General features: G+C 39.5%; 1 protein-coding gene across 1 annotated transcript in view; it reads right to left on the bottom strand.

Annotated features, from left to right (window-relative positions):
* sntg2 (syntrophin, gamma 2) overlaps positions 1-17,256 on the bottom strand; it is a 276,157-nt gene that overhangs the window by 27,696 nt on the left and 231,205 nt on the right. Inside the window, exons 13-14 of the mRNA XM_069888098.1 lie at positions 15,542-15,613; positions 12,690-12,899 (exon numbers count right to left, since the gene is read on the bottom strand). Of these exons, the coding sequence (XP_069744199.1) occupies positions 12,690-12,899; positions 15,542-15,613 (282 nt within the window). The remainder of the gene's footprint in view (positions 1-12,689; positions 12,900-15,541; positions 15,614-17,256) is intronic.

The following is a 17,256-nucleotide window of genomic DNA, read 5'->3' as shown; positions in this document are numbered from 1 at the left end:
CAGCCGACCGCAAGCCACTCCCAAGACCAAGCCAGAGGAGGGCCAGTCGACCTGGTGTTTCTATCATCAGCGCTGGGGAGCGGAAGCCCATAAGTGTCACCAGCCCTGAGGGTTTCAGGGAAAAGACCAGGCCAGCTGCCGTTGATGGCTGTGAGGCTGGCTACACAAACAGCTTTCTTCATGTGACGGACAGATTCGCTTGCCGCCGATTCCCGGTGGACGCAAGGAATGAGATCAGCATCCTTCCCCCCACAGCATTAGAGACTTAGACCCGGTCTCAAGGTCCAACCCTGCGGTCGGCCAATGGCTTCACCATCAGGACCTATGGCACCTGCAGGGCACAGATCCAGATTGGGAAGGAGAAGTTCCACTGGATTTTCGTCCTAGCCTCCGTAGGCACTGTGCTGTTAGGGGCCGCCTTCCTCAGAGCTCACGGTCTACTGGTTGACACGAAGGGCAAAAGGCTGGTCAATGCCTGAATGTTCCACTCCACTCGACTGGACACAGCAAAAGCCTGCAGGTCTGAAATCACCGCCATAGCTACCGCCAGGGATGAAATCGATGAGATCCTCCAAGAATTCCATGCCATTTTAGAGCCATGGTTCAATGCCACCCTACCCCAGCATGGGGTCTTCCACCACAATGCCACACAGGGCCCCCCACTGCATGCTATACCCAGAGACGGCTGCCACCCAAGAAGCTCTAGCATGAAAAAGAGGAGTTCTCCAGGCTCCAGGAACTGGGAATCATCTGGCATTCGGACAGCACCTGGGCATCGCCGCTAAATATGGTCCCGAAATTATCCAGGGGTTAGAGACCGTGCGGGGATTACCATCAGTTAAACAATGCTAATACCCCCGACAGGTACCTGGTGCCCCATATACAGGACTTCTCCGCCAACCTCCACTGTGCACGGATCTTCTCCAAAGTGGACCTCGTGCGGGGATACCATCAGATTCCGGTGCATCCAGATGACGTGGGTAAGATGGCCATTATCACCCCTTTCGGCCTCTTCGAGTTCCAACGTATGCCCTTTGGTCTAAAAAAAGTGGCCCAAACATTCCAGCGTCTCATGAACGCGGATGGAAAAGACATGGACTTTGTGTTCATTTACCTGGATGATATTCTAATTGACAGTCGCAACCGCAATGAACACAAAGCTCATCTCTGCACACTCTTAGCCTGGCTGGCAGACTTCGGCCTCATAGTCAACATGGCCAAATGCCAGTTTGGCAAGGAGTCCCTCCATTTCCTGGGGCACACTATTTCGGTGGCTGGGACCATGCCAGCACCAGAGAAGGTAGCAGCTGTTCAACAATTCTTCAAACCTCCACCCTGAAAGGCCTCCAAGAGTTTGCGAGGCTTGTGAACTTTTACCATTGTTTCATCCACAGAGCCATGTGCACCATGCGGCCATTGTTCTCACTCATGGCCACCATTATGGTCAGAGGAGGAGGACAGGGCTTTCATCGTGACAAAGGAGGCTCTAGCCAGCGCCACGCTGCTGGTGCACCCATGGCCAGAGGCACACATGGCGCTCTCTGTGGACGCCTCAGCTATGGCAGTTGGTGGGGGTGGGGATGGGTTCTGGAATAGTGGCTCGATGAACAATGGTGCCCATTGGCCTTTTTCAGCAAGCAGCTGCGTCTACCAAAGCGCAAATACAGCACCTTTGACTGGGAGCTCCTGGCGCAGTATTTGGCCAGCCGCCATTTCTGCTACTTCCTCGAGGGCAGGCTGTACACAGCCTTCACGGATCACAAACCCCTCTCTCAAGCATTGGCGATGGCCAAGATCTGTGGTCTGCCAGACAGCAGCGCCACCTTTCGTATGTGTCTGAGTTCATGACCGACATCCGACACAGGGCTGGCAAGGACAATGTAGTGGCGGATGCACTGTCCCGTCAAGCCATCAGCACTCTCGTGCCTGGCCTCGATTATGAGCAACTGGCTCAGGCACAGAGGAAAGATGTGGAGACACAGGCTTTGCGGACCGCCATCTTGGGCCTCAAACTCAAGGATGTCCATGTGCCCAGCAGCCCGGACACATTGCTCTGCGAAGTCTCAACAGGCATGCCACGCCCGGTGGTCCTGCCGCAATGGAGGGTGAAGGTCTTCAGTCTGATCCATGACCTCACTCACCCAGCAGTAAAGTCAACTGCACGGATGGTCGTGGAGCAGTTTGTGTGGCATGGGCTAAAGAAGGAGGTCGCGGAACTGACCAGGAACTATACCTGGAGGTGTCAGACCTCCAAGGTCCAGTAACACACGTGAGCCCCTATCCAGAACTTCGACCTGGCGGTTCGCAGATTCCAACACATCCACGTTGATGTCTTCAGGCCCCTGCCAGTGTCCAAGGAGGCTCATTACCTGCTCACGGTGGTGGATCGGCCCACAAGGTGTCCAGATGCCATCCCAATTAAGGAGGCCTCCGCGGAGATGTGCAGCAGGACTCTGGTCAGCCAATGGATCACCCGTTTCAGAGTCCTGGCGCACATCACTAACAACAGAGGGGCGCAGTTGACATCTGCCTTGTGGACTCAGAGGGCGAAGCTCCTGGGGGTCAAGCTCCACCACACCACATCATACCACCTGCATACCACCCAATGGATTGGTGGAGAGGTTCCACAGGCTCCTGAAGACATCGCTTATGGCCAGGCTCTCCAAACTGGGCAGACAAACTACCCTGGGTCCTCCTCGGCATTAGGACGGCACCCAAGGAGGACCTGCAGGCTTCACAGCGGAGATGGTCTATGATGCACTGCTTTCCCTGTCAGGTGAGTTTTTCGGCCCAGACCCTGACACCATGGCCACCGACAAAACCTGCTGATGGACCTACGCAGGTGACTGGCCTCCCTAGCTCCCCCACCCCCGGCATGCCACGGCACCCAACCATTTAATCTCGCCAAAGAGTTTGACTCGGCCCAGTTCGTTTTCGTGTGGAGGGGACTACAAGGTGCACCGCTACAGTGATCGTAAGAAGGGCCATACAAAGTCTTGCACCAGACAAGTGGAACCTTCACCCTGGACGTTCTGGGGGGAGAGAGGAACTTTTTAAGGTGGACTGCCTGAAGGTGGCCCATCTGGACTTATCACAGCCGTGCAGAAGGCTGCGCCCAAGTGCCAGGGCTGGCCGCTAAAGTGACATGACGCATAGCCAGTTCGGGGGGGGGGGGGGGGGTTGTGTGGCGGTGCCCATCCTCATGGTGAATTGGCCCCGCTTGTATTGCCATGTGACTGGGCAGCCATGGGGAAATGACATCATCAGAGGTTTCTCTCTGACTCTACCATCCCTTCCAGCGCGCACCCTGGGCAGTGATTATGATGTCACAATGCACCAGGTGACTGAGCTCATGCTGAATTTGAATAAGAACAGTCGTTAATGACCCTCAATGTGATGGCTGTGTTTCATCCACTGCTCACACCCCCACAGTATTCTACTTAGTTGTTTCCTCATGTTTCTGAAGTTAAATCTTTAAAATAAAGTATGGTGATATTAATTTTGGATGAGCATTGAAGGTATAAGCGTAGCCCCATTAAAATACGATCTTTGCAGTCCATAAAATGTAATTGCAAAAAAAGTGGGGTCACGCTCAATCAGGGTTCAAGAAATCAGCATTCAAACTGACCCAATGTTGACCTAACATTGTAAAACACCCCTATTTTGATCTGTTTTTTTTGCACATTTACCTTTTGGCATGTAAATTACCTTTGATTTAAAGAATTCTGCAAATAAATCATTGTTGTTGCAGTAGAAATTACAACACCAAATTTTTTTTAGTAAAGCTTTTTAACAAGCAAAACAACAAATAAAAACATTCAAGAATATTAGCAATCATCATTTACAGTTTATTTCTTAAAAGGTGATTGTGTTTCTGGCTTGAATGAAGCTGGCGGTGGCACTATCAGCTGAATGAATTTCTCCTGACACTAACACTTGAGAAATCCCTTGTCGGCATTTAAACCGGTCTAGCCATCCATTGTTAACTTTGAATTGTGAGGTTTTCTGTTGATCTGCTTGTCAAACTTCTTGGCTTGAGGTTTGAGAATAGGACCAGAAATTGGAAGGCCTTCTTAGTGCGCTTGAACGAACCACTCATACAGGGAGTCATTGAGGCTGACATCTTTGGCTGCCTTCAGGCATTTGGCCTCTTCCTCAACTTTCCAAAGCAGCATGCGTAACTTATCTTCTTGAGATTTCCAGCCACGAAGTGTTGATTCCAGTATTTTGCGAGCACCTGTGCAACTTGAGTTTGACTTTTAGTTTTGATCACATCAAGTGCTTGAATCTTATCTTTCAAAGAAATTGATTTTATTTTTCTAGCAGTTTGTTCCATTTTTATCTAACTCACCAAAACACTGTTCCCGAAAGAGCAAAAAAAAAGGTCCAATGACTCATTCTATGATATCTGAATTTGCATTAATTCAAGGCATGTAAAATCGGGGTTTTACTCTATCTGAATCATAACAGGTTTACAGACAACTTGTGTTCAATAACAGCTCAATGAATTTATAATTATTTGCTATGCATCAAACAATGGTAGGTCACTTTTGGTCCTGGTATTAAATCAGCTTCATGACTTTCTTTTTTCTGGTCCCACTTACATGCTGATTCAGAATAGAGTCAGCTAAAATTGCAGCAGAATTAGTAAATCTGGCCCCAACAAATGAATGCATGACCATACTTCAAAAGTACATCTGTCATACATATCCTCAAAATATACAGCAGCTACTGGGAGACCAAATCGCTGTGTCCTCTCCTTTCACTGATGGATTTTACTTCCTCTTATCTTTTCTAGAAAATAGAATATGAGTTGCATTTTGCAGAATAATTCCAAGTTTACCAGTGTTTTGTTTTCTACAGTCAACCATTTCAACTTTGTAATGTTATATAACTAAACAGGATGAGGAATATGAAATTCATATGTATACCAACACTGGAAAGATTTTAATAATAAAACCAAGTAACTTCAGGGAATGGAAACTAATGGTAAATGTTTCCTAGAAATGTGATCTCGTGACTTGTTTTTGCTTCGGTGCCCTTGCCGATGCTTCAGTGACCTGATGTTATACAATTTAGTGTTTTAATGAATGAAAATTCAGCAGTGTTGTTGCACACATTTGGGAGCAGTCAAGCCATGCACATTCAAATTTTGTGAAAGACGATGAGGGCTGGACAATGCAAAGAAAGAAGGCATTCCAGATTAAGCCAAATAGACTCAAAAACGTGAATATTGAACATTCTGCCGGAATGTGACCAGGGTTTAAATTTAACTTTAAAATTGTAATTCAATTTTATTTTAGAGATACAGTACGGAAACATGCTCTTCTGACCCATGTGCAAAAGAAGTATACCAATTAATCTACAAATCCCGCAGGTTTTTGGAGGATGGGCGGACACTGAAACACCTGTACCCACAGTAACGGGGAGAATATACAAACAACACCAGATGAGAACTGGCGCTGTGATAGCTCTGTGCTAACTGCTTCACTCTCCCTGCCAATCTGTGCTGCCTTGAATGGTGACATTTAGAACGAAGATCTAGGATTTGTTATCATTCCAGGTGGGTCGGTGAATTGCAAGCAAATCACTGCAGCCTGCCTAAAAGTTATGTTCTCAACAAGTTGAGAAGCCATTCCTTGGTGCCGCAGTCATCGTCAACTATAATATGCAACTGAACTAAAAACGTAACAAGCTGTACAATTCCACATTTAAATTTTCCCAACAAACCAACTTATAGAGGAAAACCCTATTCTTGTAAAAGAGGCTTGGAGTGCACCTCCATGGTATACCGAGATCAGGCCAACATCAGTTTTAGAAACTGCACCAGCTAGATCCAAAATGACTGTGAAATTCTACTTAATTCGGAAAGTGAGACTTGAAATGAAAGTTTTGCATATAATAATACGCTATTAACCTGGTTTGAATACTGCATGCCATATAAGATGGGAAGGAACCTGAAGAAAGGGAGAGTTCCATCATTCCACCTCCTGAAATAACAATCTCCATTCAAATGACTGATCCTTCATTGTGACAAGGAAAATATAGTAATTCTTGATCTAACTGGAAATAACCCAAATCCACCTTTTGCAAAATTGCAACAACTCTCTGCCAATGTCAATATTAAATGGACAATGATTGAAGAGTAGTCAGTCTCCACTAGAATGCACATGGATGAACATGTGGAATGAGCAGCATATTTGTTTTTTGATATAACCTGCCATCAGAGCTTCAGTGTCTTGTTGAGAACCATTTAAAAAATCAGTATGCTTCCTGCATTTGTAGGTTTTAACAAAACTGTAGGGCTCTTGAAAAGAGTTTTACAAGTATAGGATTTTGTGGGATTTATTAACATTGAGGTTAATTCATCCAAATTAAATAACAAAAGAAATAGTAGTAGGCCATTCAGTCCCTCATCACCCTTCTATATTTAATCTCACTCCAAGTTCCTTGCACATTTCACTTTTCACACTTCAGTGTCTTGTGTGACAGAATATGTTGTGTTTTATATTGTATATAGATAAATTGGGGCAGGTTTTTTAGTGTAGGTCACAAACAAACACTTCAAAACAGCTCCAGTATTTAAAATACTGGAGCTCTGCTCAAGCTAGACAGGCCAGCTCCGAATGCCTTGGCAAAAGCATTGGGAAGTACCCAAGGGACTCCACTAATGGATTGTTGTTTTGAAAAGCAACAGATGAAAGAACTCGGAGGATTAGTTTTGGAGCAGCAGCCTGTCTGAGTGAAGGTTGCTGTTCTAAGAGGGTCATGTGGTTTTGCAAGCAGAAAGAGTCAAACAGGCTTTTCTCTGAGTGTGAGAGTGAGAGAGAGAATTCATTTCTGCAGTTTTACAGTTCAGCAGCAGCAGCTGGGACTGGAACAGGACAAGCTGGCAAGCTTGTGGAAACACCCCATTTGGAAGACGGGTTGTGAGTGCTTAGTTCAGCCTAGTTAAAGCCCTTGTGGTCCAGAGAATAGGAAAGGACTCGATGCATAATGTTTCACTTAAAATAAGGGAAACAAAAAGGAACTCTCTGGTGACCTGAAAGAAAGAGGTTATCATCTGGAAAACCCTGATGGGGCAAGTTTCTTTGACAAGACACTGGCGTGGCTGATTAGAAGGGACCAGGTTATGCCCAGTGAATAACAAATCTCTCTCTGAAAACCACCAAGAACCTTCATGAGTGGTAACCATTTATCTTTCAAGCACCAAAGCTTGGTGAACTTCATAAATGTTCAATTCAATGCACAGTATAAGAATTTCCTGCAACCAGTGAACTTGGAGGAGTGAGGTGAGATTGGACTGTGAATTAAAGAACTTTTCTAAACTTACACACACATTACATATACGTGCACCTAGAATTAGAAGGGGGTTGAGTTAGGTAAGTTAAGTATTAAGGTAAAGTTTGATCCTGTTTTCATGTTTACAGATAATTAAAAACAACTTTTGTTTAAGTAACCATTTGTCTTGGTGAATATCTATTGCTGTTGGGTTTATGGGTCCTCTGGGCTCATAACATTTTTTTACTTATACTTGCATTAAAATGGCTACAAGAGGTGCCAGCTAATCTGACTACGGAGGCTATTACTGATCTACTGAATTAGCACAGTTGTTATCTGACGATTTTAAAGTTACTTGGGACAGATTAATACTAAATTTGACCAAGACCAGAGATTAACTGAGGAATATGGTAAACGCTTGTCATCTGTTGAGCATGAATTGACTACTTTGTGACCATGTTGATGAAGTGGAAAAAGAATGCTCTAGATTAATAGACAGCAATTTGAAGCAAATGGCGAAAGTTGTTGACCTGAAAGGTAGAAGGAGATGATGAAATCTATGTATTCTAGGCTTGGCTGAATCTACAAAAGGTGGGCATCTTACAAATTTTTTTTTCAAAGTTGCTTCACGTGGTTTTTGGGAAGGAGCTGCTTCCATCTCCACCAGAGATTGATAGAGCTCACTGCTCTCAAATACCGAAGCTGGCTCCAGAGCAGAGACCACACTTGGTTGTTCTTTGGCTACATTATGATCAAATAAATGATTTTCTGATTCATGAAGCTCATCGAAGAGGGAAACTCAAATATTGCAGCAAGCAGATCAGGTTTGCAGAGGATTACAATTCCAAAGTTCGGAAGCAGCATGCCAAATACAGAGAAGCAATGTCGGAGTTGTACAAGCATGGTTCTAAACCTTGTCTGTTGTATCCCGTGCATCTCAGCGTTTCATTGTCTAATGGAGATGAGAAGTGGCTGTGTTCATTTGAAGAGGCTCAGATCTACCTAAATGATGTCCCTACAACATCACACCCAATGTGAATTTCTACCTGATGACTTATTATTACTTTTAAGGATTCTAACACTTGTTACATAATATTTGTTGGTCAAAGACTGGTTGGCTTTTTTGCCTTGGCAAATTTTTCATGTAAGTAATTTTATTTGCATTAAATTAATTGAGCTATAATTTTTTTATGAGAAGAGTACTGAGAATTATACATTCATTTTTTTCTCTTAGTAATAATGGTTCAAATTTTTACTTTATCATATACTTTTTAAAATTGCATGATAAATTTTAAAAGAACTTTTTTGGTTGTAGTCATAATAGAATTAAGTATCGTTTGGAAGGACTGATTATATTTACATTAACAGGATTAGAGCTAGAGATAACATGTCCAACAGGAAGATTGGTATGGGTACAAAATTGATTGTTTTGAAGAGCTTGCTGTTGACATCTTTAGCAGCTGTCTGGCTTTGGGTTTGGAGAGAGAGGGGGAAGGGTGTGGGGGTGTTTTCTCAAAGTTGCTATGGCTTTAGGAATCTGTACAATTTGAGGCCCTGTAAAGGTTATTTACAATTTATCATCCATTTCAAATTTTTTGCTTCAAGGTTAACTTCTGGAGTTTGGATATTATTTGTAATAACAAACTTACATTATTTATGAAAAAGTATGGATAATTTTATTAATTTTCTTAGTTGGAATATAAAAGGTTTGAATGATTGGTTAAGCAAAGAAAATTGTTTTCACATATTATACAACTTAAAGCTACTATTGTATTTTTACAAGAAATGCATAGTTGTAGTTGTAATTCTCACGCCATGACAAAGTGGAGGGGGCAGTATTTTTGTTCCTCCATCCAGGCTAAAGCCGGGGGGGGGGGGGAGCTGAACTGGGGGTCTCAATTCTTATAAATCAAAATATTCTTTTTGTTCATCACAATGTTGTATCAGATACAAATGGTTGTTATGTCATTGTTTTAGGGATATTGTATAATAAAATTGTAGTTTTTGCTATATTTATGCTCCTATTATAGATGATGAGTGGTTTTTTTGATTGTTTTTTACTTCCTTACCAGACTTGAGTTTATACTCTCTGGTACTGGTGGGAATTTTAATTGTTGTTTAGTCCCTGCTTCAGATATCACTCATCTCTTAACCCTACCACAATGAATAAATCTGCCTCATTAATTCATTCTTTTTTTAAAAATAGAATTGTGGTATTTCTAATTTTTGGCATTTCCTTTATCAAAATAGGAAAGAGTATTATTTCTTTTCACACATTCATTGCACATATTTGTGAACTGATTATTTTCTTATTGATAATCAATTGATTTGATTGACTCGTTTTTGTAACTATCAGAGTATGGTAATATCAGATCATGCCCCTATTTTATTATTTATGACTCTTCTTGGCCTCCCTTAAATAAAAAGACATGGGCATTTCAATTTTATCAGATAATGACTGTGAAATTTATGGAGGAGAAGGTAACTTTTTTCTTTGATACAAATACTTCATTAGAAACTAGTTTAATTGTTTTGGATGCTTTGAAAGTTTTTCTGAGTGGGCAAATTATTTCTTACACCGTGAATATAAAAAAGGTGAATAAAGAAAGATTAGAATTAGTTAATCGTATTAAACAAATAGATCAACAATACTCTCAAATTAAAAATTCTGAGTGATATATAAAGAAAATTGAACTTCAAACTAAATTTGATGTCCTTTCAATGTATCCGATTGAATGCTTACTTTTGAGGGGTAAGAATCAGTTTTATATTCATGGCAATAAATCTGGTAAGCTTTTAGCTTATCAGTTAAGAGGTTTTGAAGCCAAGTGGCAAATTATAATGATTTGAAAGGAGATGGTAACATTACTACAGATCACACTGAAATAAGTGATACATTCAGGAAATGTTATTCCCGACTTTCTACTTCTGAATTCACAAATGATAGCAGTTCACTGAAGAATTTCCTTGATGTTTAAATATTTGCATGTTTTCTTCAGATGACCAAATAAGACTAGATGAGCCTATATCACAAGAGGAAACAGCTGCTGCTATTTACTCATTGTATTCTGGAAAATCTCCAGGACCCACTGAGTTTCCTGTGGAGTTTTTCCAAATCATTTTCTCAATTGCTTTCACCTCAATTAAGTTTTGTGTTATCAGATTTGTTTAGGCAAGATAGTCTCTTGGCAACATTTAATGAATGTGTATATCTCTCATAGTAAAAAAAAACATAAAGATTCAACTGATTGCTTCTCCTACAGGTCAATTTCTTTATTAAATGTTGATGTAAAAGTTTTGACCAGTAGATTGGAGAATATTTTACCATCCATCATTTCTGAAGATCAGACTGTTTTTTATTAAAAACCATTACTCTTATTTTAATATATGCCTCTTATTGAATATTTTGTACTTATCTTCCAATATACCTCCGGAATGTCTTCTTTCCCTGATGCAGAGAAGGCATTTGATTGAGTTGCATGGATCTATTTATTTACAATCTTAGAAAAATTCAATTTTGGACCATGTTTTATGACATGGATCAAATTACAGTATTTGTGCCCTATGGCTTCAATTCTCACATGTTCAACTGTTGCAGCCCTTCAATCTCCAACAGGATGTCCTCTAAGTCTATTACTTTTTGATTTGGCCATAGAGACATTAGCGATCGCATTTTAAGTGTCTGAGGATATATCAGGGATTTGTAGGAAGGGAATTGAACATATGCAGATGATCTTCTGCTTTTCTTAACAAGCCCTGACACTTCTAAACTATCCTTGCTATCAATACTTTCTCAATTTAGTCAGTTGTCAGAATGTAGATTAAATCTGCATAAAAGATTTTTTTTCTCTTTGAATACACCTGCATCAGTGTACACTATTGTTTCTTTTAAGATTGTGAAAAATCAATTTAATTATCTCTATATTACAGTTACAAAGAATTGCAAGTATCTTTTAAAAAAATCTTATGTTATCCAAGCATGTGAAACAGTGTTTAACTCAATGGTCGCCCCTTCCTATACCTTTGATCAGTCATAAATCGAATATCTTACCTAAATTTTTATATAGTTACCAGCCTAGAGGACTCCAAAACCCAGCAGCAATAGAAATGCACCAAGTCGATGGTTACCTAAACAAAAATTGTTTTTAATTTTCTTTAAACATAAAAACAGCATCAATCTTTAACTTATTACTAAGCGCATGTGTATGTAATGTGTATATGTTCAGGAAAGTTCTCTTTTTCCACTGTCCAATCATTCACTTTTCACTTCCCCAATTTCATTGGTATCAGGCAATTCTTATACTGGGCACAGAATTTAACATTTATGAATCTTAACCAGGCTCTGGTGCTTAAAGTTAAATGGTTACCTCTCAGGAAGATTCAGAGAGAAATTTGTTGCTCATTGGAAATACACAAACTGATTTCCTCCAATCAGTCACTTCATTGTCTTGTGGAAGAAACTTGCCCATCATGGGTTTTCCAAATGATAACCTCTTCTTCCAGGTCACCACAGAGTTCCTCTTGTTTCCCTTATTTCAGGAGAAACACTCTAGTCAGCCATTTCCTCTTGTAAGGACTACCAGGATTTTGAACAGGCTGAACTCGGAACTCACAACCCATCTTCAAAATGGTGTTTTTCAACAAGCCTGTCAGCATCACATTTTGAAGCCTTAACTGCTACTGTAGAACTGACTTCTTTCTCTCTCTCTCTCTCTCTCTCTGCTTGTAAAACCCACATGACTTCTTAAAGGGCTTCAGCAAAGCTCTTGCATTTTAAATGAGATGTATTTACACCAAACCCTCCACAATCTCACTTTTAAGACATATTTATCCATAACAATTCTAACATACCCCATAACAATATATTTTTCAATCTATTCCAATTTTCATTCCCAAATCATTTTCTGCCTATGCCAAATCTGTCAGCCTTATGGTAGATGAAAGCAAATTCCGTGTAATAAAGTACTGTTTTTAATTACATGACAATAAAATAACCTTGAACCTTAATATGATTAAAAAGAAGATTTTAATGCTGTAATTTGTTATTAAGGAATGATTCAGTACATTGGTGAAAAATAATAGGAGCAGAGCATTTGTCATGTAATTGCTCAGTTTTTTTACAGTTTCACAGTAAAATGTTAATTTCCTAGTTATTGCATTATTTGTTATGCATATTAGATGTAACAACAAAAATACATGTGCCAAGAAATTTATTGTGGGTTGGTTCAATACCATGGCAGCATCACATTGTACACTACTGCTGAAATATGGTTTAATTGACTTCAGTAACATGTGTTGAGCACTTCCACACAGGATAAACATCTGAACAATGCAAGTGTAATTTGAAAATTAATCATCACAATGGAAATATTTATCTACATACAAAGAGTTCAGCCATTTTCACTTACCCCTGTTCTCTGCACATCCATGAAAACCGCTCTCTGGAACGATTTCTCCCATACTGCAAGATCACTCCCTGTCTCTACGCAGAAGTAATGGTTCTCGCCTTGACCTGCCAGGATACTGAAGCCATATGGCCTCTGGTCTTGAAGCTCGCAGTCCTGATGAAGACCTAAATATAAGTTTGCTTGCAGCCAGCATTCATCAGCAAGCCAGAGCTGTAAAATATTCTGCAGTGGATTATCTTTGAGCCATTTAATTCTTGCAGGCAGATAAAACTATATCAAGTATTTTAATCAGCCATTGCTGTCAGCCAAGATTAAGAGGAAAGATGTTTAAATAATTATAGCATGAAAATCCATTCAAAAAGTCAGTTATTTCAAGCATATACTGCACATTATCTTTAAAATACAATTGATATGGCTCAACGTCTATTCTGCATATGTAGAGAAGTACTGTTTTAAGAAGGAAGATTAAAGGTATAGTTATGACAGTGTTTTATCCGTCAAGACCAACTTATGTTATTGCTTTATTTTTCAAGTTGAGAATAGATTGATTAGATTCATTATCTCAAGTCGTCTTCACTTCATTAGTATGGAATATTTTTTCACTAATAATGAAAGAAAACATCTGTTGGTCATATTAATCTTACAAAATTCTCCTAAAAGGAAACAAATATCCAAAAGCATTTTGCATGTTATGAATAAATAAAAATAAAAACACTAACAACATTTGGTCCAAAAATTAAAAATTTTAAATGAGACATATAGTATGATTACAGGCCACTTCGCCCTACGAGTCCGTGCTGCCCAATTTACACCCATCAACCCTGGTATGTTTTGAATGGTGGGAGGAAAGCAGAGCACCCGGGGAAAGCCCATGCAGACTCGGGGAGAAAGTACAAACTCTTGCAGACAGAGTGGGATTCAAACCCAAGTCCCGATCGCTGGTGCTGCTACTTGAACTGTGCCATGAGGCAGACACTATTGGAATGTTTAATAATATGTTCACAAGTTACAGGTCCTATGATAATAAGAATGGATTAAATAATACATGATGTAATAGAAAAATACAAATTACAGACTTGCTGGAGCTGAAAAGTATCAATTGACTGGTGATCCCATGTTTCACCAGAGAGCCTCTGCGCAGCTCTTGATTGTAAGGTGGCCAATGCCAGGGAGGAGAAGACGTGGAAACAAAGGATTAGCATGGTCAATATTGGGGGCTCACTTGGCAATGAGCTGATTAGTACCTGTAAGTGTAATAAAACTTCTTTGCCACAATATTTATGTTTGTCAGAGAAGCATTAGAGCAATACTGTTTTCTTGGTATATCCAGGTATGTGACCTCAATATGTATAATAAAGAGACATGTTAAACTATCATTGTCTATTTTCCTTGCCTGAGGCCAATCACAAAAGAACACTTGCAAAATAAAAGAATATTTTCTTGCTGGAATTAACCACCTGAGCTGCATTTGATGAAGTGATGTAAGCTGCCATGTCCTATTGTAACGAAGATACCAGGGACCAGGATTGTAATCCAGTGATGGCGTAGGATTGGCAATACATTTCCAAGTTGGGTTGATCTGTGACTTGCTGGAAACTTATTAAGGTTCCCATGTAACTACGATCTTTTTACCTTTCAGATGGTGGAGATATAGTTGGAAGGGCAGTGATGAAAAATTGACTCCTGAAAAAAGTCTGCATCATATGGGATGCAAGTAGTTCAAATTATCATTCCAAATTCATCACATCTGTTCCTTTAAGGCCACATATTGTTTTAAATATATCAGATGATTCAATATATAGCAATGGCATGTAAATCCAAACCCAATCAGCTGACCAGCATAGCACTGACAATGTGATATGTGAATAGAGAAAATTTATTCAACATTTATACTGAGAAAAATTCTGCATAATATTGAGTTGATTCAGAACAGAACTAGGTTTGTGTGGCATTCATTCCATGTTAGGAAGTAACAAATTTTTTATATCAAATCACAGATAAACTTTTGGTCAGTAGAGACCACTATTGACAGAGCAGCCTGTTATGGGCAGAGGTCTTTCAGAACAAATAAAATGCATTATAGGTCACAATGGTCAACAATTAGAGTCACCAGTCATTAATATTAGTCATAGCAGAGCGACTGGAGTTTCAAAAGGGGATTGACTAAACAAAAATGATAGATCAAATGGAAAGATAACTTTTGCTTGGATGTTAGCTTTGACTTTCCTTATCAGCCACAGTTGTGACATTTTTCCATTTGAACATTTCCTCTTTTTTTGGTCTGCGTCCATCCTGCACCTTCCTCATCACTCGCAGAAACTCCATCCATTGCTGCTCTGCCTTCCTCCCTCCTAGTGCCCCTTTACAATCCACTTTGGGCAGTTCCTTTCCCCTGCCACTGAAATATTGACACATCTGACTTTAGTTTCTCTTTGTTCAATTTCAAATTGAACTCAAATATGGTAGTTTAACAGTGACTACTAATACTATTACTAGGCATTATTCTATTTAGGAGAATCCTAGCGAAGATTAGCTTTTTAAATCAGATCGATTTGATAAAGGGATAAAAAATTAATTTATATGTTCAGATGTCCAGCTTCAGTCTATCCATTAATCACTGGATAACCACTGTGTTTATTACATGGAAACCAAACTACTGATTTAAACAGCAGCTCTGCATGACCGTAACAGTGTGAAATTATGCACCTTTCAAGTTGATTATTATTTTCCTATTATCTTGCCTTTGATGGGTACACCACAAGTTCATCAGTTAAATGGTTTTTTTAAATGATGTTTATTGCTCTGTACTTCATATTGCTAACTTCATTTCACTGTCACACAGCGATAATTACCTTATGAACTTTACAAAGAATCTCGCAGATGTTGTAGATCTTTTCAGCCCATAACCAGTCACGAATGCTGACCTAGAAAAGTTAAACACAAATTGTTGAGAATGGAATTATTACTTATTTGAAAATAATGAATTAACATTATGCCATTAAATGGCATAATTCACCTACTTTGATGCAATGGTTCTCTCAAGTTAAGTCATGTTTAAATTTAGAAAATAAAAAGAAGTTGTACCTTTGGTACATCTGTTAAGTTTGAAGAAATTTTGAAGTGTCCCTTTATAAACCATTTTCATATGAGTTAATTTGCATTTTGACTTTACCTTCCAGACTGTTTTGGATTTCTGTTGATTTTTTTTATTGCCAAAGACAAGATAAATAATTTGTATTGATCTGTTGTAGTGAGCTTGTACCACAGGCTCTCAGTTTAGGCTGCCCAGCCTTATTTTGCTGTTTTTGCTGTTTTTTTGTTAGATGGGGTTTTAGCAACATTTTTTCCCTCTTTTGAAATTGAGGAGAAAGGGATAATATTGTTCAATATATTATAATGTTATATGTTGTATTGTGTATTGAAATATATTGATGTTTCTGTTTTTACTATTCAATTCTGTATTCTACTCTCCTCATGTATTGTTTGTTATATTACGTTTAATAAGATTGAAAAAGAAAGAAAATTATGACTTCTTTGCACAATCAATACAAATAATTTGGGATATGTGATTCAAGAACAGTTTCATTCCTGCCATTATTAGACTCATGAATGAACCCCAAAACAGTAAAATTATGCTGCCTTTGCTACATAATAGCTGATCCCTCTCTCTCCATAACACTACATTTTTGTAATATATCTTAATTGTCGTACTATGCATGAGTTGTCTAACTATCTGCTTGCTAAATAACCTCTTGGTCCATGTGACAAAAACTTCATCTTGTACTTGTCATAATTCTCATTTTGGGCTCCAATTAATGGTTGAAACATTATAGCACATGCCAGCAGGTGACTCTGAGTGCTTCCTTAGTGATGGGAGAAGAAGACAATTGTCAAAAAAAACAGTGAAGAATGGACAAAATGAGCATATACTGAGCAGTGAAACAATCCATATTTCATTTTCATTCATGTTTATTTAGTGAGATATCCATACTGCAAGTGGTCATTTATCCACAACCTTGATATACAGGTGATGTTGAGAGAAGGGTGAGCTCTTGGACATATTCATGCTAAAGAATTTAGTGCTACAAAACTGATTTTATAGTTCATATTAGTTAATTTTGTATCATCCTACCATATAGCACCAAAATAATACCAAGTAAAATGTATTTGGAGTTTCTTTTTGTGTCATAAGAACATTAGAAATAGGAGCTGGGGTCAGCCATCTGGTCTGTTGAACCTGTTCCACCACTCTCTCAGATCTTGGTTGAATTAGCTGTGGATTCAACTCCACCTCCCTGCCTGTTTCCCATAACCTTAGTTTCCCTACTACAATGGAACCCCAATTCAATCCAAATCCAGATATTACATGATTAATCATTGGACTCGTACGTCGGGCTACTGCCAGGAGTGGGGACTTTGGGTTGCCGCGGGGAGCGGGGCAGTCAGTTCATTAAAAAATTACTTTGTACTTTAATTTCATCTGCAACTGCAATGATTTATTGGAATCTCTATTTAGTGCGACCCTGTTTTTTTCACAATGAGATTTTTTTTGGACCTAAACTATCAC

Source organism: Narcine bancroftii, chromosome 6, assembly GCF_036971445.1.
Source record: "Narcine bancroftii isolate sNarBan1 chromosome 6, sNarBan1.hap1, whole genome shotgun sequence".
In the NCBI taxonomy this organism is placed as follows: Eukaryota; Metazoa; Chordata; class Chondrichthyes; order Torpediniformes; family Narcinidae; genus Narcine; species Narcine bancroftii.
This window is presented reverse-complemented; position numbering and strand designations above follow the sequence as displayed.